At 37.2% G+C, this 26,173-nt stretch overlaps 2 protein-coding genes and 1 non-coding gene across 12 annotated transcripts in view; 1 reads left to right on the top strand and 2 right to left on the bottom strand.

The window, feature by feature from the left end:
* Window positions 1-12,847, top strand: part of LOC103716174 (uncharacterized) — a 29,782-nt gene extending 16,935 nt beyond the window's left edge. Inside the window, exons 14-23 of one of the 4 annotated variants that reach the window (XM_039127363.3) lie at window positions 960-1,184; window positions 1,271-1,461; window positions 8,508-8,675; window positions 8,769-8,874; window positions 9,558-9,698; window positions 9,815-9,979; window positions 10,064-10,264; window positions 11,769-11,963; window positions 12,044-12,115; window positions 12,235-12,847. In XM_039127363.3, the coding sequence (XP_038983291.3) occupies window positions 960-1,184; window positions 1,271-1,461; window positions 8,508-8,675; window positions 8,769-8,874; window positions 9,558-9,698; window positions 9,815-9,979; window positions 10,064-10,264; window positions 11,769-11,963; window positions 12,044-12,115; window positions 12,235-12,387 (1,617 nt within the window). In that variant the 3' untranslated portion in view covers window positions 12,388-12,847. Of the gene's footprint in view, window positions 1-959; window positions 1,185-1,270; window positions 1,462-8,507; window positions 8,676-8,768; window positions 8,875-9,557; window positions 9,699-9,814; window positions 9,980-10,063; window positions 10,265-11,768; window positions 11,964-12,043; window positions 12,120-12,234 lie in introns of all 4 variants that reach the window. The other 3 variants (XM_008804077.6, XM_088701347.2, XM_039127364.3) reach the window with 3 other exon arrangements.
* A 146-nt stretch (window positions 12,848-12,993) lies between these two features.
* On the bottom strand, window positions 12,994-13,092 carry LOC149753193 (U6 spliceosomal RNA). The gene has a single exon (XR_016396072.1). It is a non-coding gene; the product is annotated as a U6 spliceosomal RNA (small nuclear RNA).
* A 3,821-nt stretch (window positions 13,093-16,913) lies between these two features.
* LOC103716173 (uncharacterized) lies at window positions 16,914-24,583 on the bottom strand. Of its 7 annotated transcripts, none has more exons than XR_605476.5 (6): window positions 24,049-24,583; window positions 22,182-22,272; window positions 21,807-21,979; window positions 18,818-18,879; window positions 18,608-18,716; window positions 16,914-17,381 (listed from the first exon to the last, which is right to left on the bottom strand). XR_605476.5 is itself a non-coding variant. In XM_008804074.6 (6 exons), exons 1-6 carry the CDS (start codon window positions 24,319-24,321, stop codon window positions 17,300-17,302), a joined length of 756 nt encoding a protein of 251 aa, XP_008802296.2. In that variant the 5' UTR covers window positions 24,322-24,583; the 3' UTR covers window positions 16,914-17,299. The 7 variants fall into 7 exon arrangements, 6 of the variants coding, with proteins under 6 accessions (XP_008802296.2, XP_008802293.2, XP_008802294.2 ...); XM_008804074.6 differs by having other exon boundaries at window positions 18,852-18,879; XM_008804071.6 differs by having other exon boundaries at window positions 18,834-18,879; window positions 24,049-24,546.
* Between the last annotated feature and the right edge of the window lie 1,590 nt (window positions 24,584-26,173).

Here is a 26,173-nt window from a genome sequence, read left to right as displayed (position 1 = left end):
GTGGCAAGCTTGGTCTGTGAAAACAGGGGAGCAGAAACTTAGAGAGAAAAAAGAACGGTTTTCGAGGGCGGCACTCGGCCGGGGTGGCACGTCGGCCACCGGAGGAGCACCAGGTGGAGGATTGGGTTGAGGGGAATCGGGGTTTTTATAACCCTCGGTGAGAGGGGATAAGCTTGGATGAATGGCAGCATTTGCTGGCCATTCACCGGTTGCACCTGCCCCAAACGGCCGCCAGCCGTTAGCACTGGCCGTGCCTCCCCCGGCTGCCCCTCAACGGTGGCCGTTTGGGATGATCGAGGAGGGGATCCCCTGCTTCAATCCTTCTGTTTTTTTCTATCCGATGGGAGCTTGGGCCTAGCTCGGGTCAGGCCAGTCTAGTGGACCATGTCTTGACCGGGCTATCACAAGTATAGGTTACTTTGGTTCTTTTTGTTTCTCATCAATATTATTGACTGCATATTCACGATTTTGGTTCTGTTTTTGTCATTAACTTACATGATAGATTCAGATGTAAAAGATAGAAGTATAGAACACTGTTTTAAATCCTTAAATATGAGCGTGACCTAGTTTGCTCTTCTGGAGACCTTTTGGTCTTTCCCTCTGTATATAAAATTCTAAAGATGATTCATAGTACACTGTGGTTCCTGCGCTGTTACTCTCATACAATAGATTTTTATTTGTTATTTAGAATTTTCCCAGGACATTTTGGCATTTTCTGAATTTTTTAGATGATTGTGAACTACTCTAATAATATATGTCTTTATCCATCCTTGTAGAAAGACTTTGAAAGTATTATTCCGCACATTAAATATAGAAATTACATCATTTCTGCTTCTTGATTCTTGATTCAATTTTTATATGAGTACATCTTTTTACTGGTTTTAGCTAGTTTTAAATAATGTCAGTCAATAACTATGTGGATTATGGAGTAACATGAACTATTGTTGGTGCTTCAATAGAACCGCATTCTTGGAGAAATCGAGGAGCAGATCGAGCAGATTCTAGCTATGGTTTTTGAAAATTACAAGTCCCTGGATGAGTCTTTACCATCAGGAATGGTGGAAGTTTTTAGGCCTGCTACTGGGACTCCAGCTCCAACATTGGTACCTGCTGTAAAGCTGTATACTCTTCTGCATGATATTCTAACTCCAGAGGCACAACTAAAGCTGTGCAGTTATTTCCAGGTTCTGGAATCAAACAATATTTTATGAAGCTTCCTATACTGGAAATTAAGAACACATGTTTTACTGAAATTCCATTATGTGCCCAGGCTGCTGCAAAGAAGAGGATGAGGCGGCACTTGGTTGAAACTGATGAGTATGTTGCAGGCAACTGTGAAGCCAACTTGATGGATGTTGTGACCATTTCTACTGCTTACCAGAAGATGAAATCACTCTGCTTAAATATCCGAAATGAAATTTTTACAGACATCGAAATCCATAATCAGCATGTGCTCCCCAGGTAGATCTTTTTCTCCTTTTCTCTGTTTCCAACCAGCCAATATTGTAAGCTGGAGTAGCCTTGTTGACAGGTAAGCGCATTCAATGTTCTTTTGTTCATTAATGTTGTTAACAAACCTGTAAAGGACATGTTTCTTATATGTTTCGTTGCATCTGGTCTTCTCTTACTGACCTTGTTTGTTACTGATATAGCAGTCCTGGCAAAACAATTTGTTTTTTCATATCTATTCCTACTGCATACTTAGTTTTATTTTTTATCTACTGGAACCTTGTTTATCTTTGTGTTTACTGGATACTATACGTCTGAATGAGTGATAATGGAATGTTATTCTCAATATTGTCACTTAATGCGGATGCTGTGATAAGGCTAAGAATTTGAGGAATAAAGTATTTTGCATGGTGCCTTCTACTGAGTCCTATTTTAGCAAGAAAAAGATGTAGGAATTTAATTTGTTGTTTTTTTAATTTGTGTTACCTAGACATTTAGGAGTTTGTAGATGCTCATGGTGCTGTATCTGCAAGCTGTAAGCCATGTGGTTCATGCCCCACATAAAAAGCAGATATTTTATACCACAAAAGGGCAAACTATAAGTGGTACTACTGTACTAGGGTTGGTGGAATTGTGCTGGCTTGTTCCAGTTTCATGCTTTACCATTTATCTTAGCTCTTCAAGGCTTTAAATACATTCTTTATGTAATAGAAGTTGGATGATAATCTTCCAGTGAATATATGTATGGACCTGGAGAGACCTCTCAAGCACAATTTAAGAATTTGTCAGACCTACATGTGCTAAAGGGGGTATTTTGAGCAATGGCTGTTCAATACCATATAAAAACATATTAAATTATGTTTTACATGAGTCTAAAATGGTGTCAAATGAATATCCTTCTAAGCGAGTGAATATTCTACAATTCAAAACTAGATCATCGCATACAAAAAAAAAAAAACCTATTTAGAATCTTAATGGACAACAAATTTTATTGTATCTTATGCCAAAATGCGGAATCTACTTACATGTTTCTTTAAGTTCATATCTATCTCTCATACCTAGCCTGGAACCTAGCTTAATGAAATTGACTTTGCCCGAGAACCTGTGTAAATGTTAGTCAATGCATCTTTGCGACTTGGTTTAACTTTCTATGGACTATATACCGGTTAATCTACTATGTTTATTTTCCCTTTTTATGATTTTTTGTGCAATTGCCATAATATCAAATGAATGAAAACATCATGAATCATATCCAATTTTTAAGAAAATTTTATGGCAATTAAAATTTTATTTTGACCATGTCAATGATCTCATTGTTGTGATTGCTTTCTGGCATTTTTATTAGATGGAAATCCTAGCGAAACACAATACGTTGTTGTGGATTGTCTCTGTGTAATTTTACTGGAATAGATTTTATTTTGATTTGTTCACTTGAAATAAAAGTATCAATTTGCAAGCGAAAAACCATGAACTTAAAAGGAAAATTCTGATATAAAAGAAATTGATAAACAAGTTGAAACCATGACTAAAGAGGCAGTTGGTTAACACAAAATCGTAGGCCTAAACAAACGAACAAAAGTAAAAGAACGTGAGAAAATATATTCTATCGTCCGCAATAACCATTCTTTGAGGAAATCTTTTGAAGATGCTAATGGCCGCAATAGCTATTAAGTTGCATGTTTTCCTCGTTTTATTGCCCATGGGTTAGGACCGAAATATTAGTGACCATGTCAACCCTTGGGAAAATGATGAGAAGACTCTTCTCAAAACAAAGGTGTCGAACTCTTCTATTTTGTAATGGTGCTTTCCATATTTCTCAACTTATGGAATTTTTGAATTGCTACCTTAATTCTTCAGCTCTTCTAACTTTCTGTTGAATAATGGGAAGCCAATGGCGAGCCGACTTTAAACTTAAACCATGATGACTTATTATTATATCCATCAAGCCAATGTCCTATAAAGGCAAAACAAGTAGGTCTTAATCCTATTACTTGCAAAATAGCTTACCATCTTATGAAGCTTTGGAAAATCTATCAATCAGTAACTTCACCAAGATTTTCTCCCTTTGTTTTTTTGTTTTGCTCTTTTCTTCGTCTATATTTCATTCATCTGGTTGGATCATGGTTGGGTTAAAGAATGGAGATACCCTTGGGGATCAATTTGGGCCTGCCCTAACTTGCGATGTCATATGTTGGGTTGGCTTAATATTTATTGGCTGAAGGTTTTAGTAAGGATTTTGGGAATAGAACCCCACTTGCAGCCCTTAGTATGCATCAAGGCAAGGATTAAGGATCTGGTCTATCTCACTGGTACCAAAATGGACAGGAGAGACTAGGTTCTGCGATGCATGAGACTCCAGGTCTCTCTAGACCAAGGCATCCCAATCTATCTTGGCAGCAATTGTTGTCAGTTGTGCCCCAGTGCTTCCGAAGGCTTGGTATTGGACAGATCGAAATGGTTATATCCTCACACTTGGATGGCTTAGCATCTTGGATGCTACTTTTTACTTTATTTTTATTGTTCTCTGTTCATTCATGTTATATTTCAGTCTAATCTCATACCATCTCATTATCATATCGACCCAACCCTAGATCAGGGCAGCCCCTGGTACCGGGATTTGAACCCTCACATTAAGTTTTGAAATCTTGTAGTAGGGCCATGTTTAAGTCACTTTTCGATACTATATGTGGAATGCATTCCTCAAGTATCTAGTATCTACATATGGTTTGCTGACATGGAATTCACCCTTGTTGATATGGATTGATATGGCCCATGACATTGGGTGGCATAGTTGACATTTCAAACATTAACGTAACTTAAGATTGTAATCCTGAGCATACTGTTGGGTTTTGGCAGTGGGTTGAATTGGGTCAAGTTGCATCTATATGAGATATACGTATTTTTGGGAAAACTTCTTATGCTAACCCACCAAGTTAACAAATAGCACTATTGCTCCAACTTGAACCCCACCTGTTTATTAAATTGTAAACTGATGCAACTTGTGACCTCTTTGATAAATTGGTTGGGTCGGGTTTTGTTGGAATGACGTGGCTAATCTGCTACCTTGATTCGACACCCTTAAATCCAATCTATATGATGAACCTGATAATAACTTGGTTAATCTATTAACCAATATTAATCCATTAATTTGACATCTAATTAACCTATTGCTCTTGAAGTTATTATTTCCATCTAAAGTTAGGTTAGTAATGGGTCACTTTAAGGTTCAGGTTGTAAGTGTGTTGATCTAGTCCAACTATTAAATGGAGGAATTTGGTTGAAGCCTCTGAATCCAGAGTAACCCATTTGATAAATGGTTCGGTTGTGTTTACATGTTATGAACTTAAGACACCCCAATTTCAAACCTGTTAACTTTGCATTGGGTTGGTGGGTTGGGCCAAGAAGTGTCACCTTTACCTGAACATGTATTTAAGTATTTTCTTTTACATATGTAACTTTTCTTGGTGGCTTTTACATATTTAGTATTGGAAAAAAGATTTAATGCTTTTTAGAAATCAACCTTTTGACATATTGGTTAATTTTTGCTTTAAACTTTTGGTTTTGGCATGTTTTATCCATTTGAAATTATCTCACAGTGCTAGAACATCTTATTTAGGGAAAGCCTTGAAAGCATTAGACAACTTCAAAATCTTTCAAGAGTTAACGATTTGCACATCAACATGTCTGCTGAAAAATGACAATCTTGATCCAAATAATGAAAGTTATTCGCCAACAATCAAAATCACAAAATATATAAAGTTACCTAACTGTTCTCTTTATAGTTGCTTTTGTGGAGTCATTGCATATCCATCTAACAATAACCAAATCAAGAAAATATTCCACTTCTTTTTGTTTATTCCTGTGGAAATGTTGTTTATGTTTGTAGTAATATGAGGAAAGTAATTGAGCTTGCGGAAACTAAATACCATCATGCCCAAAAATCAACATGACATACAAGCCAACTTAAGTGATGTTTGATATATCTATAGGTAAAAATATGGCCTGCCGATGTCAAGTGTCAGGCTCTTCATTGCAGTGTTAGGGTGTTTCCTTTTCTTTATGATTTTGTTTACTTAGTGCGATAACAAGAGTATTTGTAAATTCTCTTACTGGAATCAATCCTTAAATACTCAATAAATTGTAGGACAATGTCACTGTGTCGTGTACTTTATGGGATAACCAATGCTTAAAATTTATGCCATGTTTCTGTTTAACATTTAATTAACATTGAATTACTTTTTTACGGAATTTTGATGCATTTTTGTGAGAAAGGCCTTCTGACACATGATGAATTGCACCTTAAGCTTTTATATCCACAATTCTTACTTTGAATTTTTTTATCGTATATTATTCTTAAAAAGTATAACTGAATTTTGGTTCATTTTATCCACAAATAAATTGAAATGATTAATATCTGAGGGAGGCATATGCTTATCCAAATAAAAAGAAAAGAAAAGAAGAAGAATATGTTGTCTGGGAATCTTGCAGTATTGGCAATGTGTTGCTCAACAAATTAACCATTGGTTCTATGTAATAACTGAAATAAGAAAGTAAATAACATTTTCAAGTATTGCTCCGCTTGAGTTATTAACTACTAATTCTATGTGATAATTAGTTGTAAGTCAATTTAAATTAAACCTGGAAAAGTAACTCTTTTTGGGCAATGCCTTGCTTAACTTGTTAACTACAAGTTCTATGGTATTAGATATTACTCAATTTAAATTAAACTTGGAAAAGTAAATACTTGTGTCTTAGTTTTTTTTCTTCTAAACTTTCTACCTGACATGCAAGGTTCATTGTATTGGTACCGGATATTGCACAGGTACCTTACCAGTATAGTACGATCGATATAGTACGATACACTATATAGTATAACTTCCTTATTGAGATCAGGGTCGGCGGAACCGTCCCGAATCGGGCGGTTTCGGCCATTTTGAGCCATACCGGCGGCTCACTGGTACAGTTTCGGCAATGAAAATGAAATCCGTTACTGGAGTTGGAGGAGAAGGAAAGAGAGAGAGAGGGCGGAAGGCCGACGGAGAGTGGTGGATGCCGACGGAGGGCCGGCGGTGGCCGCAGGAGGAGAGGCCGCGGCCGGACCCCTGTTTTGTTCTGCCACCCTCCGTCAACGTCCCTCCCTCTCCCTCCTTCCCCTTCTCTCTCTCTCTTTTCCTCTCCCATAGTCTGTGTGCCCTCTCCTCCATCAGTACAGGCCCGACACGGTCCATACCGACTCGTGCTGCTGGGAAACCGGTATGGTGCCCGGTACCGGTTCTGCCGACCTTGATTGAGATAGGGTCAAGGGACTCTTTTCTCACGGTTGGAATTGCAATAGGGCCGAACTGCTCGGTTCCACCCAGTACAAGCCGGTTCATCCTCTAAACTGTATTGAACCTCGGTACCATACTGGTACATTAGTGGTATGGTATAGCACATCCGGTTTGGGGAGGTAAGGATAGTACTGCAAACCATGGCGACGCATAAAATCTATATGAAGTAACTCTATCCTTTCTTGGACACATTATTTGAAAGTTAGCCTAATGGGACTGATTTATTTAATCAATCTTACACAAGAAATTTCAATTGCTCTCAATATCTCCCTATGAATAGTACATTTAAAGTTCGAAATTCGCTGCTGTATGTGAAGATTTGTAATTATTTCATCTAGTTAAGAAGCTTTAGTATGGATTTGTTCTGATGCATGTGTGAATATGAAGTTGTGCATTACTCTGTCACTTGTTGCTTGTGCATAATGCGTGAATGAGAAAGATTATTATAATGCATTGCTGCTGCACAGGACCAAACTTCCCCATGAATCCCCCAAGGCCACCCTCCAATGTTTTACACATGCACCAATAGCTTATAAAAAGATTGAAGGGTGTCACAAGGTTGATAGACATAAAACTGTGCTCCATGATACGCGACTGCTTTGCAATCATGTATTTGTAGAATTTGAGAATGGGTTGCAGTTTGATAAGAACTTGGCTGCATGCTTGCACAATTGAAGTATTTCATGTTATCATGATTTTATGCATGAGTTTTTTGACATGTCTTATGAGATAATAATTTATTTAAGGGACAATTACGTGCACTCCCTCAATTTAGGGCTAGTTTCACTTAGTACCCCTCAAGTTTAAGAAGATTCAAAGTGATCCTTCAAGTTAGTTAAGTGGTTCAATGTAATCCCATCGTCTAACTTTGTTTACCTGGAGTCATAGGATTTCATCTTATAATGGTCACGTGAGATTTTTAGGACTGAAATATCTTTGTGAGGAGTGGCTTAGATGGAGAGGAGGGATAAGGAGGGATGAGGCGGTTTAGACAAGACGAGGTGGTGTTGGAAGAGGAGGTGATGGTGGGAGTGAGTGGGGCTTAGATGTGCTGGGGACTAGGTTAGATGGAGAGGAGGGATAAGGATAGCAGCGGAGTTTAGAGAGGACATGTTGGAAGAGGAGGTGGTGGGAGTAGGTGGGTCTCGAGTGGGCCTTGGGTTTAGGTTTGATGGAGAAGAGGGATGGGGATGGCGGCGTGTTTAGAGGGGGAGGAGGGTGTGTTGGAAGAGGAGGTGGTGGTGGGAGTGGGTGGGGCTTAGGATTAGATTATATGGAGAGGAGGGATGAGGATGACAACAGGATTTAGAGAGGAGGAGATGTTGGAAGAGGAGAAGGTAGTAGGAGTGAGGAGGGATGAGAAAAATGGAAGAGAAGGCATTTTTTTGATAAATAAGCCATTTTGGTGAGGGCAAAATTGTCTTTTATGATGGTATTTTAATGGCATTGGACTTTAGATAAGGCTCAAGACTATATTGAACCACTTAACTAACTTCAGGAATCACTTTGAAACTTTGTAAACTCGAGGGGTACTAAGTAAACCTGTCCCTAAGTTGAGAGAATGTTTAAGTATTTTTTCCTTAATTTAATTAACATGTTCATTGTAGATTGGCATCATTTTCTATGGTTGTGAATAGAACTATATTAGATACTTATTCTTTCAGCATAAGTGCTCTTATTTCTATTCAACTTTACTATTAATATGTTTGTATTTATTTCTTATTGCAGCTTCATAGACCTTCCGAATCTATCTGCGTCCATTTACAGCGTGGAACTCTGTGGTAGATTGCGTGCATTCCTTGTTGCATGCCCTCCTACTGGCCCCTCACCACCTGTTGCAGATCTTGTAATTGCAACAGCTGATTTCCAAAAGGATCTTGCTAGTTGGAACATTAGGTAAATATTGTTCTTACTTTTATTAATTTATTATGCTGCTTATTTGGTTTTCTCAATATACTTTCCTTTTAATATGTTCTATTATCTTCACAGTCCTATTAAAGGAGGCATTGATGCTAAGGAGTTATTCCACCTGTATATTATATTATGGATCCAAGATAAACGCCTTGGGTTGCTTGAGTCTTGTAAATTAGATAAGGTAAGATATTTACATTTTAAGACATTTTCATGTGTGTATACATTTATGTCTGTCTCTGTGCATTATTTTCTTCAAATTTTTATGGAAACTTGTGTTCTGTCAATAAAGGCTCGATAGTTCAATTTTAAAATGATTAGTAACTGTCACATCTCCCATCAAAGTAATATCAGGACTCTCTTTGGTTCTGCACTTGTTGAATTGGCTTGGTCAAATTAAAGAAGTTCCAGTTGTCCAGACAATGGCAAGTTAAGTGTATTCAACACTTTCTAGGTCTGTTATGGTGTAAAATGGTGAATCAAGTCAATCAACACATGCTATTAGTATCATTGTCACCTTTTCCTCTGATAAGTAGATGCTTAATAAGGGATTTGCTTGAATCATATGCCTCATGGAAGCCCTAATCTCTTTAACTCTTGCTTTTTTTTTTCTTTCTTGATCACCCGATGCCATGTTTCTTCTTTTTGCCCTCTTCCTTTCTTTGAGTTTTTTTTCTTATTATTTTCTTCTAGGTTGATTGAGCTTTCCACAATTAATGTTGTCTTTTTTGCCCTGGAAATGTCTTTCATCCTTTAATTAATGTTGCTATAAATGTCATTGAACTCTTCTTTCTAAGACAGTGCATTACAGAATTGGTTATTAATATTGCACTTATGGTTCTTTTAATTTGGCTGATCATTGAATAGCAGGTAAAATGGTCAGGAGTTCAAACACAGCATATGACAACGCCATTTGTTGATGACATGTATGACCGACTGAAAGATACTTTGAATGAATATGAGGTCATCATATGCCGCTGGCCAGAATACACCTTTGTTTTGGAGAATGTATGTTTATTTTCTTAGACCCTCTGATTGTTTATTTTTGCTTTTCCATGTCCTATCAAATTTGACAGATCAGCCATTTTACAGCAATTTGTTTTTGTTGCCTTTATAATTTAAAGGCCATTGCAGATATTGAGAAGGCAGTGGTTGAGGCTTTGGAGAAGCAATATGCAGATGTGTTGGCTCCATTGAAGGATAGTATGACACCAAAGAAATTTGGCCTCAAATACGTTCAGAAACTTGCTAAGCGCAACTCAATCTCTCCTTATAATGTGCCTGATGAAGTGAGCTGTTTCCCTGTGCATTTTTACGCACCTTCAACATTTTGACTTAACTGTGGTCTAAGAATATGGATATTTTGCTTTCAGCTGGGAATTCTCTTGAATACTATGAAAATAATGATTGATGTTCTGCGACCAAAAATAGAGATGCAGTTGAAATCTTGGGGTTCTTGTATACCTGATGGTGGGGGTGTAGCTGCCGAAGATCGCCTGGGCGAAGTAAGTGTAACATTGAAAGCGAAGTTCAGGAATTACCTGCAAGCGGTTGTAGAGAAACTTGCAGAGAATGTAAGTATACAAGCAAACTCCTACATCCTTTTGACATTATTTCTTGATATTAGGTTGCTTTGGAGGACAATTTTGAAAATGTAATGAATTTTATCACTCTAGGCCCAAGTTTCACTCAGTTGCATGAATGCTAGAAGTCAAAAAGACAATCCAACCTATAGTATAGCATGGAACATGTGAGATGTTCAAGAAAATTTCTTTGTGGCCTTAAATAACATGCATGAGTTGTCTTTTTTTTATGGATAACATGATTTCCCCACGATGTCAATTGATGAAGCTATGAACATGAACCTAATTCCGTAATTGCTTGTATACTCTGTTTTCCTTCAGTACGCAAAACCGGACCTTCGTCCAACAGTTAGTTCTAGCTGTGAGGAATTTGAATAAAAAGTGGTGCACACGGTTTTGAGCACTTTTGTTTGAAGCCAACGGGAGCTGAAAAATTTCATTGACATTGTAGTGGTGATAGTCTCACCTTAGGCTATATGCTTTCAACTGAACCAAAATAGGGCGCATCTCTCAACTAGCTTGTTCTAGCACAGCAAACACTGACTTTGCCTTGAGGAGAAATCTTGTTTCTGGGGTTGTTTAAGCTACTGGAGTGGTATCACTTCAACATCACCCGAGAGCTTGAAAGCCATGGAAGGCCTTAATGCTGCCTAATTGGCAGTACTCATAAGATTTGTTCCAGGCAAAGTTTAAATCTTGGTCTACTGTGCCGGTACCAAGCACCATACCGGTTGCTTGGCGGCACGAGTCGGTACGGCCCTACACTATGCCGTGTTGGGCCTGTACTGACACAGCAGAGGAGGTGGGGGAGAGGGCGACGAGAGAGAGGAAAAGAGAGAGAGAAGGGGGAGAGAGGGAGGGAGGCGGCGAAGGCCGACACTTGGGCAGTAGGCGGAGGCCTTGGTCGTTCTCCTATTTCGTTCGAACAGGGATTTAGCTGCTAAATTTTTTTATGATTTTTAAGTAAAGTCGGCAAGTTTTATTTAAAAATTGCGAAATATTTTAGCGGCCGAACCCCTGTTTCGAATGCAGGAGAATGGCAGGCCTCCGCCTGCTGCTTAGGCCTCCGCCGGCCCTCCGCCGGCCTCCCTCTCTCTCTCCCTCCCCCGCTCGCTCTCTCTCTTTTCCTCTCTTTCCTTCTTTTCCCCTTTCAGCGACGTCTTCTCGATTTCGTTGCCAGAATTGTCCCAGTCCGCCACTGGTATGGCTCGGGATGCCCTAAACTGGACGGTTCCGCCGATCCTGGTTTAAGTAGTTCAATGCACTATCTTATACTGAAAAACATGTAAAGATGATGGGGCGAAAATGATAAAAGGTGTCAGGAGACTTCTTATAGCACAATAGGGACATGTCAGGACAAGTAGTTTTTTCATACAAGAAATGATGTGCCAACAAGTCTTGGTCGTAGGCTAACGTGATATTTCCTTTCAGCTTACAATATTGGTTTGGAAATTTCTTATCATTTGTGATGCATTTATCATACTTGTATGTTCAGACTCGAGCACAGAGCACCACAAAGCTCAAGAAGATCATCCAAGACTCAAAGGATGCTATAGCAGAATCTGATATTAGAAGCAGAATGCAGCCCTTGAAGGATCACCTTATGCAGACAATTAATCACCTCCATACAGTCTTTGAGGTTCATGTGTTTGTAGCAGTATGTCGAGGCTTTTGGCACCGAATGGGGCAGGTATGCTATATGACATGCAATGCATCATTACCTGCTTATTGGTTATAGCAATACACATAATTAATTATCTCTGGTTACAGGATGTCCTTAGTTTCTTGGAGAATCGAAAAGAGAACAGAGCATGGTATAAAGGTGCACGAGTCACAGTGGCTGTAAGTAAGACTAGTTTTGTAAAGATATTCTACATAAACTAAGTTTTTCTAGGATGTTTATAGCCTGTCTGGGATTACTTCCCTTCATGCGTACGCATCTTTTTGACTGAATAATGCAGGTTTTGGATGACACATTTGCATCACAGATGCAGCAACTGCTTGGTAATGCACTGCAGGAGAAAGACCTGGAGCCACCCAGATCAATCATGGAAGTGCGTTCAGTGCTTTGCAAGGATGCATCTGTTCATAAGGATTCAAATTTCTACTATTAGATTGTGTAAGTATGCACGCGGGATTTTCGTATGCATCCATTTTAGACATTATATACTGAAGAGCTGAGAGCAGGGCTTCAATGCATGGTTAAATAGTTTGCCGATCTGCACATAAAAGGATCTCAAAGAAGCTGCCTTGCACAAGCACACGCCAATTTGTATAGGTCAAAGCATATGAGGAAGCACCTGTTATCCATGAGCTTCTTGTCAGTAGTGTAGGGACTAAAATTAATTTAACCAAGTTATAGCAAAAGCTTCATATATCAGTGTTCCCTGATTTGGAGGGATGGACTTATTTTCTTTTTCCCTTGTTTGTATGATACAAGCAAATATAATTCAACGGAGTCCAACAGATTGTCTGGGTTATTGGTGCGGTGACTGAGTTCTGGGGCTGAGATGTGTTATGAGACTTATGTAAAGAACATGATGCCATAATTATAAAATTATTTTTTCTTTCTCATCCATTTGCTTTCAAGGATTGCACTCCTGCCTTTGTGATGACGTTTTTAACTTTTTATGTATTCTGGACTTGCCTTGAAATGTAGTTTGTAAGCGGGTTTTCCTATCCTACAGATTATCTTCAGAAATCAATATCGGCAAAGTTTGAAGCATGTATTTCTGAATCTAAAAAGGATGCATATCCTTGGGCAGGGGCCATGCTAATCTTTGTACCATCCCAATTTTATCATATGTCTCCAATAAAATATAGGGAAAAAGTTCAGGCAAGTTATCCATATCTGGAATGTTTAAATCTTGTCCAATACTGCTTGCAATACCCCTTTTAAATATTTTCTGCGCGGAAAGTAAGATTGGATTCTGAAATTTTTTCCAATGTCTGCCCTGCTGGGGTGGATTGCCGTCTTAAAGACACTCTGATTCATTGGTGGTTTAAAGGTTGCATTCAGTCCTTTTTTTCAGGGTATGTGTGGATCATGACCCATGAAGTTCCGGACTGAAGTTGTAGGTCGGTCATAAACAGTAAGAAAACCAATCTTCATGCCAAAAATTATTGTACCAGTCTCTAGCTGCCCAAAAAATGGCCAACTGAGCAACTGGTGAAACGGAAAAAGGTCCTTTGCGAGAGCATCCGAGTCAAGATTGTCCTAGATGTAAGCTGATTGATGCTGCTAGGGTAAGACCAAAAAATAGCCATGGAATCTGGGGAGGAGTGGAGCTTTGTTTTGAAATTTCCATTGATTTTTTGAGGCAATTTCCATTGATTTTTCACCAACTTCATGGGATCCTTACCTGGCGTAATTGGAGATTGGAGCTTTGGGATGAGTTCTTAGGGTGTAATAGGCCGAAATTGATCAAGCTTAGGTCTGATCAAGTTTGGTTAATTGAGCAAAGCTTAGCTCTTTATTGTTTTATCATGCCTAATTCGGGTCTGATTTTGAAGTGAGCCAAGCTGGTCTCTATTTCAATCAGCTCAATACATTTGTCATGTTGAGATCAATTCAAGCTTTTCTTGAGCTTGGTTCAAACTTAATTCAAGCTTTAATCAAGCTTAGTTGAAATTTAGTTCAAACCCGCTTTAAACATGCTCTGATTATATTCCAACTAAACCAAAAGTCAGATATTTGACTAAATCTAATGGTCGATTACATACATATTATCATATACTTTATTAACTAAAAAGTTTTATCCAGCGATCGCTCTAGGTCGTTTGAAAGCTTGGTTCGATTTTCTTTTGAAGAAAACAAAACTTTGTTTAAAATTAATATCAAGCCTATGAACTAGGTTCAAGCTTGAACAAACAATGCTCAAACTGATCTTGAGCTCAAGCTCCTCAAATCATTTGACAGCCCTAACTTCAGGTATGGGTAGAATCTAGTTTAGGCCTAGTATGCTTTAATCTAGGTTTACCCAACTCACTGAAACCGTTATTCACACATCCATTAGAATCATGTTCATGTTTTTTCTTGCCCTTTTACTTCGAGACACTAGACACCACTCTAATAGAAAGCCTTGAATGTTTGTGATATTGATCCGTGGGTATAAGGAATATTGTTTTACTATGTTACACTTGGGATAGCATAACTTGCAGACTAGGGCTCACTGATGTGACACTAGCAGCAGTGTTAAGTTGCCATGGGAGCACTTGCTTATAATTTGCCACACCAGGCAAGTTGCCACTTGTTTTATGAACCTTTTCCTCTCTGCTTCAACAGACTTATTCCTCTTCTAGAGGTCAGATTTGCATGCTGCGACAAACAAATTTGAGACTTCATTTAGACAATATAAACTTGCCTTTTTCGGCAAGGCTCTTATTCTTTATACTGTGACATGCATGCATGTTTTTTAAGGAAACTAATATAATAGGGACCATTAAAAATACTCAGTCATGGTTCCGACAATCTGGATCATGGGAGAGGCAAATTGGGGAATAGGGCTGCAAATAGGTTGATCCGTGATCCAACTCGAACCAAACTGCTTAGACCCAATCTGGACCTAATTTAAGAACCTGTGGAGCTGGGTCGGATACCAAATTTAGATCCATTCTACATTCTAGGTTAGATTTGGGTTTATTAAATTTTGACCTGATCTCATTTGATCCGATTGTTATTTGGATTTAATTTAGGACTTCTGACGTACTATTTGACCCGAACCTAGAATACCTAGAAGAAAAAGTAATTTGAGCTTCTAACTTTGTTTGACAAAGAGGTATTTGATTCAATGGATGATGCTGTTAGCAAGGCATAGGAGACATACTCAGGCTCAGGGGATAGTGATTCAGCAGACCTTATTGGTAAAGCTGATGTTGAAATGGCTGATGGTGATGCTGATTTAGGTATGCTAATTATTTTTTTCTTAGTTAAACCTTACAATATATGAACATATGCTATTTACTTATTCATGGTGGTCACATATAAGATTTATCTTAAAATGATCCTCAAGATACATCATTGCATTACTTTCCAAGTTATTCACTAAAGAAATATTGAAGATGGAGGTGATACATGTAGTTCTTGATATAATTGAGTTCTGAGTACTTTTGCCTTTTGAGGTACATAGATTTTGGAAATCCATTTTATAGATTCCTCGGTATTTTTTCATAAAATATTTTCTAAAATTATATAACTCGAACAACATTCTAGTTGAACATGCTAGAATAGAAAATCCAAATAAATTTTGTGCAAACCTAATGTAAAAGTCCAATAATTTTAATATTTGGCAAGTTTTTGACCTTTCTTTCTATTACTATATGGATTTATTATTAAATCAAAAGCATAAATTAACTCATTGCCATATGAATGATCTGGATCCAATCTAAATCCAAATTTTTCGGATTGGAACTAAGTTTTACATGGACCTGACCCAATTTGATTGACCCATTAGGTAAAAAAAAATTTTGGTCATGACCTAACTTAATCTTTAATTGTGTTGGTTTTAGATCTAACATTAGGACTTGAACAAAAAACCAAGTTGGGTTGATGTTACTCATAAGCCAATCCGACTTGGCCCATTGGCACGCCTGGTGGGCACAAACATAACTTTTTGGAGTTTTTTTTTATGTTTTTCTTTTGTGCATAAAGTTGAAGTTTTTTTTTTTTTTTGCACAAAGTTGCTAGTTTAGGACTCGAACTTGTACCATTAAGTTTGTCAACCCAAACCTTTTTTACTATTACATGAAGCAATAGTCCTTAAAGAATCCAATACAACATATTGACAAATAATATTATAAATCCATCGATTTGTTGTGCATAAGTAGAGTAGGTCTAATCATTAAATATAGCTTTAGTGCAATGATAAGGTTACTCTATTGTAATCTAAATATTATGGATTCAAAATATGAAAATAACTTCTCCACACATGAGAGTAAGGTTGCATAAATCTAACCATCCCCAAATCCAGCAATGGTGGCAGACTTATGTATGGAAACACTTTTTTCAATCACCAAATCGAGGATATGGTTCATATACAAACGCATGCACTAAAACCCAAACAATAGTTGAGCTACTTTCTATGATGCCTCAACCCCCAATTAGGAGATAAGATGGGCCAATTGGATGCCGAGTGGGCTTTGTAGACTTTGAACAAGTTGCAGTAGTTTTTATTTGAATAGGAATAATGAATCTTTCAGTTGCTAGATGCTTTGTGATCCATTTCGACCACTCATCATAGTGTGTCATGCTCAAGTCTCCAGAGTGGAGACAACCTAATACTAAGTAACGACCCTAAAATGGGCATGAACGATTATAAGAACGCTAAAATTGGCACTACATACTATCATTTTAATTACCTTGAATATAATCATTCATAAAATCATAACATAAATTTAATTCAGCAGATATGATTAATGCACATATAAAAACTATTCACACAATCAGATTTCCTGAAGGGATGTTTTTATTAACTTGATCATGATTGTCCACTGAGTTTATGAATAATCCTGTACGTCATATCTGGTAATGGCATCTGTGCAGTTCATTGAATAATCCTGTATGTCATGCCCACTCAATTACCCATGATTATGATAGTTTTTTTAACTCTAGCATGTCCCTTCTCATAAAGTCATATAAACAGAAAGGCAAACTGAATTCAAGCCATATGATTCAGATAAAGAAGTATTAAGTATCCAAACAATGAAATATATACAGTTGATTTCACAAATATCACAACCAGGAGAGAGCGAGCGAGAGATAGAGAGAGAGAGAGAGAGATACAAGAGACTGTGGATGGACAATCAATCATCTATAAACACATGGGTGAACATTCTACATTTTTGAGACCTCCAGGAGCTCTATGAAAGCTTCGCGCATCAGAGTTATCCAAATCAATAACAAGTGTCAACTCTAGGAGCTCTATGAAGGTCCTTGAAACAGTCTCTCTTCTGGCACACTGAAGGTGCAAGACACTGGATGCCAAATCCCTCAGGCTTCCCATCTTCCCAAGTCATTACAGCAAAGTTTCACATCAACTTTGATATTATACGGCAGGATGACCAGAAGGCTGCAGAGGCTGCTTTAAGAATTGCTGGATTTTGGTATATGCTGAAAAAAAGGAGCAACAGGAGGGGTGATATAGATAATCTAAAATAGTTATTAGTTAATGCAACAAACAGGAGCTTTTCTGCATATGATGCAACACAAACAATAAATCTGTCCTAATACATTTGTTAAAAAAATGGATGTAGGAGTGGCTACAATATGTGTCACATTTCATATCTGAGTTCAAGTTATAACTTAAATTGCACTTCGAACGAGGGGACAGCAACAAAAAGGAACAAGAAAGGATTGGAGAGGACGTCCACGAATCCCAAAACTTTCAAGACAGCAGGAATCACTGTTAAAATGAAGTTGATTAAGACATTTTATGATCCAGTTGAAGATGTCAATTGTGACAGAAATTCTAAAGCAGTGTCCCCTTAAGCACACAATTCTAGTTGTCTCCACTAGCAGCATATGTGATATCCCTCCGGTATCATGGCCAACTACCATAGAATAGCAAATGAATATACTCTTAGGGGAATTCTACTAGTGACATGTCCAATGTATGTACTAACGCATCATTATGGGCAAGACCAATTATCCTAATATAGATGATCACTGAGGTTTCATGCTTCTTGTCTTTGGCAGCAGCTTCATACTGGGATTTTAGGATGGATTTTAATGACTTGTAATATACATGTTTTCAAAGTTATGAAATGAAGTAACACTATATCAAGAATATTTTTTTTAGGAACACGTGAAAACATCTATGCCTACAAAAATCACAATAGTAGAAAAAGACATTCTATAGAGGTTATATTTTATTTTCACTATTAAGGTTTGCCGTCTCGATACTGGACCCATACTGGTACCACACTAGCACTGTGTCGGTGTGGTACAGTATAGAGTCTTTTTAGCGTACCAAGTGTCGGTACGCCGCCCATATTGGATACCGATACTGAACTGGTATAGTATGGTACGATTCGTATTGTCCGGTTTGGGTCAGTATAACAAACCATGTTCACTACAGTATATAAACCAATATGTTTGGTTGATTATACCCGAAATAACACATGAATGGACATCTGGTGGATGATATGGTTCGAAGATTAAATTCTAACATGAGAACTTTCTTATAGTTGAGGCTATGAATTCAAGTCGAATGAAAATGAAGCACATGACTGTTCCATCTCTGGAACATAATGCATTATTTAAAGAAAACATTGATATGCCTTTATGCAATACAATGATTACAAATTTTATACAAAAGGATTATGCAGACAACTTACCCTATAGCAGTTGCACTCCAAGAAGCCACATTATAAATAACTTTGCTTCCATCCCATGCCTTTCGAAGTCTACTTTTCTTCTTTTTCACAGCAAATGTTTTGCTGAGGGCTGGATAAATGGAAATGAAATAGGCCAGTTTAATATCAGATACTTTTTCCAATAATTAATAATCATATTCGATGCAACAATGGCTAATAGCAACAATTTACATGTAAAATTTTATACTTAGGTAACAGAACTCGCCTTCTTGAAGTTCATTGGGAGTTAATTCCTGCAAAATGAAACTGCAAAGTATGAAACACCGCATATTTACATCACCGTAATATATCAAGATGAAAGGGGTGCAATCGTAGGCCAGATGCCCAAATAGCACAACTGGAGCAATATGAGCTAGCCAATATAAGGCATCATTAGTAGATCTAAATGCAATATGAACTTCAAAAGGAATATTGTTAGGATGTGCAAAGAATCTCCTACATTTTATCAGAACTAAAGCAATAAGTTGTAGCACTTCAATGGACCTAAGACTGCTAATTTAACAATCAAAATTTGCCATCCTAAACATTTAAGCATGCCGTACACTAAGCATTGTGAAAATATAACGTGGAACAAACTTGTCCACATACACAAGTTCCATGTCCCAGAATGCAGGGAATCATTCAAAAGAAAGAGATATGGTGGCATGTGTTTTGTAGAGTTCATAGCTTTCCTCCTCCAAAAGTGAATTTGAAAATTTGAATGGATAAATGAGAATGCATAAGCAAGAAGCACATACATCCAAGGCTTGGTAGTTTAAAAACTCTCTTCTTCGATAAGCCTATTAGGAAATCTGGAAAGTTGGTTATTGTTGAGGAAGGATGGTAACTTGTATGTAGTATTTTTATACAACCTAACTAAACTTAACCATTTTATACAAAAGATGATTTGAAGCTCCTAAAGATTAAACAAAATGATATGGCTAATTGGAAGTATGGGGTGTGGGGTGTAATAATTGTTATCAACATCACTTTCAACTTTTGCAGTAAAACAGGAAAAGAAAATAAGTTGGTAGAAAATACAGATGGTGATCATGGCGATCACGATAGTGACAGAAGGGGAGAGTCTGGGCAGGGCGGTACTTTCTTTTTTGGTAGAGGTAGGGATGCATTTTGGCTTGTTGTAATGCATTGGCGTAGAGAACTTGGAGATAAAAGAGAAAAGAAAAAGGAGATACATTTTTAAAGAAAAGTGGGAGTAAAAGTAAAATGACAACCGTGCTGGTCACTGGTCGGCACACAACATGTCAGAGCAGGTAAGCCACACACCATGTCAGAGCAGATAAGCCGGTTAGTGCCAATCACAGGCACCCTTGACAAGTACAATTCAGTGCCAGGCTGGCACAGCATTAGCGCATAGTATTGAAAACATCGAGAAAGGGCAACACACGATTTGGTCATGTAAGTGAAGGAAAATGAGCCATTTGTCATCAAGGAGACAACAGAATTTGAGTGCTTACTGTGAAAAGATACTAGGGAATGAGCATCGAAGGCAAAAGAAGACTGCTCAATTCTCAGCATACTTAGATGTACTTTATGCAATATGTTCAAGATTATGTGGTGCCTTAAAAAGAAGAAAAATAAAAAAAAACTACAGAACCTAATTGATATATTGTCATCAGAAACTATATGTAAATAACTCAATTAATAACAAACATACCTAAAGTGGATAGACTACGTTCTCATTCATCTCATGCAAGAAAATTCTAGGTTATATAAGAACATTATAAGAGCAAATGAGGACAAATGACATTTTCTTTTTTTTGAAAGGTGAAAATAAATTGACTCAATTTTAAGTAGAATGGATGCAAGAAATTGGGATTTTTCAGTATTTGCCTTAAAATTTGGATGCTTTGGTATCAAACTGATGAAATATGAGATGCAGAAACAAACATGGAATCAGTCTGAGCCTCTATTATCAAATTGAAATTTTTAACCAAAAGCAAAGAAGCAATCTGAATTCCCTTAATTACGTACATGCCTCTTAATAAACATATACACAAACATCAGACAGATATGGTGACAGCAAATCTAGACAGATATGATCAAGAAAAAGCTTTTAATAAATTCATAATTAAGAAATCCCAATAATTTTCCCAACAATCCTTTATCCCTTTTCTATTGGAAAAGTAAAAAGCAGATGATTTCAAGTAACAAGAGACTGATTTAAGGTACGAGAGTTGGATCAAGAAAATAAAGGATTTGGAAATAAGGAACAAAAAGATTGCATTGTTCCTACTGGATTTGTTTGCCAAAGACTGCATGTCATTTCATGAGGATTCTTCATGTTCCACACCACAAATTCAGCATGTCTAAACATGTGGTGACGATAACAGTTCTAAAATTTAATTCCATGTAAGAAGAGAAAGAATAAGAAAATATATGAGAAAAATAATAAAAGACATGGGATGATATAATCCATCCTCCACATGGTTTAGAGCCACCTTAAACCCAAAAAAAAGTAATGATTTTTAAACTACCCAAGATGACTCCTCAATGACCACTATGTTATGATTTTGACCACTTTATTTAACCATTCAAACACATTGACTATGATTTGTGGGCTATTGACACCTGCACAAGATGAACTTGTCGATGACTAAATGACTCAAAAACACTTAACAGATACACAAAGAACCATGCATCTAGTTACTTCCCATTTCCCATGTAATTTTGATAGCATCCTGCATGTGTGCTGCATGGGTGTGTGTCAGTGTTATTTGAATTTGTGTAATGTTCCAGTACATAATTTTTTATTTGCATTTGGTAACTCTGTTTTCTTCCTTTTTCCAGTTATCACTAGGTAATAATTACTCATCATCACTAACTTCCATGTAGCATGAAGAAGAATAGCTCATAATCATGGATGCAACTAAAGGCATAAATCAGCTAGCAGTTGCAAAAAAAACTGTCTCATCTACCACTTAGTGCTTGCATTGGTGATTATACTGGTGTAGTGAGTCTCACTTAGTGCTTGCATGGGTGATTGTACTGGTGAAATGTATTCTCACTTAACATTTAATCAAATAAGAAATCATATGATTAGCCTTTCTACAGTTCCTTCCAACATCCATGTGGTATATTGCTAGATTTTTCAGCAAAAGAGTACAGTAAATAGCAGCAAACTAAGCCAAGATGGCATAATAGGAAAAACATGACATACTTTAGTTTGTTTCAGTGATAATAGGTATGCAGCCATGAAGCTAGCAATCCCCTCCACTATGTCCTCTTGCCTGACAAGAACATAACCATCTGGATCTGATTCATCATCCACTTGCTTATCTTCCCACAGATCCATGGTGCTAACCATATCCCAAGATGCATTCTCATCTGCTACTACATTTAGACATTCCAGTCAGCAATTATCACTGATATTAGACTAGAAACAGAGAAGAAAAACAATATGCAACATGCAATAAAGTTCGCTGCTGCATCAGTCAGTATTCAAACTGCAGTAAATCTTGCATGACTAGATGAGACAAAGATCTGTTTAAGTTAGAAGAAGAAAAGGAATGAATTTATCAAACTTTAGGCATACCAGAAATACTGTGAAAAACTGACTTGTGGTTGCTCCCAAGCTTTTCAAGAAAGTCAGATGATTCAACTTTAGACTTGAGAAGATCACACAGCTGCATAACAAAAGGAGGTGCTTTAACTTTCAAATGATTCAACAATCAAAACAAAATCCTACCACTGAATGCATAACGATAGCAATGACCAATAGGTTCCCTAGTCCTTTCGCTAATACTTAACGGTGATCGCATGGTTTTATTTGATAGCCCCCAAGATAATATCTAGCCCCTTAAACTCTGATACCATCTATCTCCTTAGCAGGAAAAATTCATAAAATAACAATCAATTTTTGAAATAACAAAACTTTGACTTCCCCCTGAAACCCATGCAATGTCGGTAGGAAGCAACAAATCCATCTCAAATTGCCAACCATACAAAATAAAGAAACAGGACGAATCCAGAACAATAGAAAATTACAAAAATCATATTAATAAAAACATTATCTTCTTTATTAGATTTAAGATCCTATGTTCCTCTGCAAAGGTGATAAATTGACAATGAAAGTAACAAGTCAACTTTCGAAGAGTCAACAAAATATTGCTCAGATATTTTTTAGGAACACATTTCTCATCTTGTTTTTCCAAAAATAATCCTTAGCTTAAGTAGGTCATACAAGAATCTTATCATTTCATTTTAAGGTACAACATACATGCCCTTAGGTTCTTCCTATGATAACCATCACCTTCACAAGCAAATGAATCCACAACAATCAAGTTGCTTTAAGAAGTAGAACCACACCCACCATTTACCATCCATTTCAAATCTACTCACTTTGGTTACAGAATTTCAAATGAAGTTGCTTTAAGAAGTAGAACCACACCAAGAATTGCTTTACATAGGAGAAATATTCCAACTCCTATTTTATCAGATTAATTACAATCCCTTCCTTAGCTACAGAATTGCTAAGCAGATGTTGTAGTAGATTCAAGTGTACCAACAACAAAGAAGACCTAAAAAAATAAAATAAAAAAGGGCTGGCCTAAGAAGCAAGTGTGAAAGAGAGCTCCCAAAGATATTTTTATGCAGGTATGGCATTCTAGGCAGCTACTATCAAGGGATTCCCTTTTAAATTAGGGTATGATCATGGATCTTTTAGGATAACAGGGACTAAACTAATGAAATGAAGGAGTCTATTTTCATCAAATGATATTAACATATTTAATATCTCAAGTTTATCAGGCTCGCATTTAGAGGAATAGATAGTTGATCATCCTTTATCAGTATTCTTCATATATTTTTATATATTTTCTAACTGATCAGACAGAATAATGCACAAACAATGCCTTTGCAGGTTCCTGCATACTCTTGTCCCATCTGCCAGAAAGGAGATGAATAAGTAACTTCATTTGACAGTGAGGGGTTGCACGAAGAATACTCTTAAATCACCGAAATTGAAGGTTACCATATTATGCAATCAATTTTTTTTGGTCCCATATAATATTTGCCTACAGTAATACCTTAAACATTTGACAATTCTAAAAAAATTCAATCTCATTTTTTTCCACCCAAAAAGAATAACTAAATAATCAAATAATCACAGAAACTCAACTGCCTCCTAAATCCTTTGCACTGGTGAGAAAAGCCAAAACCAAATCCTTCTTCAATCAACCCCAAATGTACCCAACAAGGAGATAATAAAATTCACATAAACCGATCCCGCTAGCACAACATAATGAATTGGACGATTACGCCATGATTCAATCATAATTCAATGCTCCAACCAATTAACTGCTGACCAAAATTATGAAATCCAAAGCTAATAACATTAAAAAAAGCATTAGAAACTAATAAATCCCCAAACGTAATCTCAAGCAGAAGAATTCCCTCCTTACCTCATCGATCTCCTGATCGTCGGCAGAAGGCGAGCGCGGCGTGTAACCCTCCTCTTCCCCCTTCTCCTCCTCCTTCTCCTCCTCTTCCGCCGCCGCATCTCCAGCGGGATCTTGGTCGAGTTTGGCGTCCTGGAGCAGCTCGAGGGCTTGTCGGCACTGCTCCAGCACCGCCTCCAGGGTCCGCCGCCGCACCCGCACCTGCTCCTCCCCGTTGACAGGGCCAGCAGAGGGCCCCGATCCCGCTACCGCAGCCTCCGCCGCCGACGCCGCCATGATGCCCTAACCCTAAGGAAAGAAGAGCCTAAAGAATCAAAAGAAAGGAGGAAAAACTACTGAAAATTTGGTCGAAATTCTGCCCCGTGGCAGGATTAATCGTTTCTTCTCTCGTCTTCCCCTTTCTCCTCCGGTTCTTCTTCGATATGATCGATTTTTGTCGTCCTTTCTGTCCGTCCGACATTGCCATCTCCTTGCACGGCTGGCGCCGTTTAAACACGTCACGGCGTGCATAGGCTGACGTATGGGATCTTTAAACTGTATCTTAGATTCAAAACTATTATCTATTATATATAACTAAAATAATGACAGCTTGCGCTGAAATCTGAATAATATAATTTATTATTTTAAATAATAAGTAAAATTTTATTTTTTTTATTTTATTATCTATTTTATATATTTAAAAAGCTTATTCTTAACTCTATATTCACAGTATAAATGCCCGTATTAATAATATCATTGGTATAGTTTTCTAGTTTAGATAATAAATTAAGCTCTTATATCTACTATATTATTTATTTTTTATTTTAGAGATTTGAGTTGCACAAAAAATTTTATTCATCATGTGGATACGATTTTAATATCGAGTATTTATTGTTCTAATTGGCTTGAAATTTCATCATATCTTAAAAAATATAATAGCTAACATATGTGGCTTATATCATCAATACCTATATTGTTTTTAATGTAAAATGAGTAGGAATAGATATTAGGTTTTCTTAGGATTATGTAGAAAATGATTTTAGATCATGCATTAGCATAGAAATTTTTATGGGAGCTGAAAATGGGTGATCAAGTGAAGAGAATGATTTAAAACATCGACGTCATAGCGAAGCATTCAATGCCCCATGCATTAGTATAGAAATTTTATGAGAGCTGGAAAGGATGGTCAAATTAGAAGACAGACTTGAGCGTTTCAATTCTTTAGCAAAACAACAAATATATTGCAGAAGGATCGGGTCACAATAGAGCAATTTGAAGCTCACTTCAAGAGAATGTATACGAAACATCAGCTAACGGGCCTCCACTAATTTGTTCATCTAGATTAGATAAGGGATTAAGCATAGCACATTACATTCGTATGGGATGAGAATATCTTTTCTTTTATACTCAACAAGATGATTTGCACTACAAGGTTAAGAAAAACAGACCTCGTTGTTTGCACTACATCCATGCTCAAAATGAGGCGTGGCAAATACATGCTGAGTTAGCTACATGTACACTGAGAACAGGGTATATGGAGTTTCAAAAATATCCTATGAGTTGAGGCTGAATGAATCCTATGAGGGAGCTGACTTGTGAATCACGCTAAAGGCCTGATATGTCTTACAAGAAGGCCAACTTAGTGTTAACTTTTTTTTTGCTAAAGAACTTCGTGTTAACTTTCGGTCTAACAATGGTACAAGGTTGGAAGGACAACTAGCATCCACTACTAAAACTGTCAGAGGTGGAGGCTAGATGTGGGTAGTGATTATTTGAATGGGCAACTATTATACTTTAGTACAAATGGTAGATTTGTACTCTGTATGGATATCATTCGACAATCAATCCAATACATTTTATCTTATTTTAGTCTATCGTAGTTTCTACCTTAGGAGAAGCTATAATTAACTTTTACTACTATAGCTTAGTGTTATACCCCTACTATATCAGTGGTACAACCCTCTCCTATAGCCCAATGCTACACCGCTTATCCATATCCTTCAAATGGTAGTATTACGGAGGAAAAAGTTCTTAAAGGTTAAGGCACCTATATTTCTATTCTTTATCCTCCTTTCTAATACTTTATAGCTGATCCAATGTCGGTGGCATACACCTGCACGCATCTACCCATAGTGACTTGGAAAGACCA

The sequence above is a fragment of the Phoenix dactylifera genome, chromosome 7 (genome assembly GCF_051530095.1).
Source record: "Phoenix dactylifera cultivar Ajwa chromosome 7, Ajwa_hap1_PhDact_Kaust_v1.1, whole genome shotgun sequence".
Taxonomy (NCBI): Eukaryota; Viridiplantae; Streptophyta; class Magnoliopsida; order Arecales; family Arecaceae; genus Phoenix; species Phoenix dactylifera.
The sequence above is the reverse complement of the archived record's forward strand: the minus strand, read 5'-3'. Positions and strand labels throughout refer to the sequence as shown.

Bases quoted from the DNA above. Each gene is read 5' to 3' on its own strand.
- LOC103716173 (XM_008804071.6), bottom strand. From the start codon at position 24,321: ATGGCGGCGTCGGCGGCGGAGGCTGCGGTAGCGGGATCGGGGCCCTCT. The intron at 21,980-22,181 runs GTATGCCTAAAG...GTCTAAATGTAG, and splicing joins AGTTTTTCACAGTATTTCTG to TAGCAGATGAGAATGCATCT. The intron at 18,717-18,833 runs GTATAAAATTTT...CCATTTATCCAG, and splicing joins AGGCGAGTTCTGTTACCTAA to CCCTCAGCAAAACATTTGCT.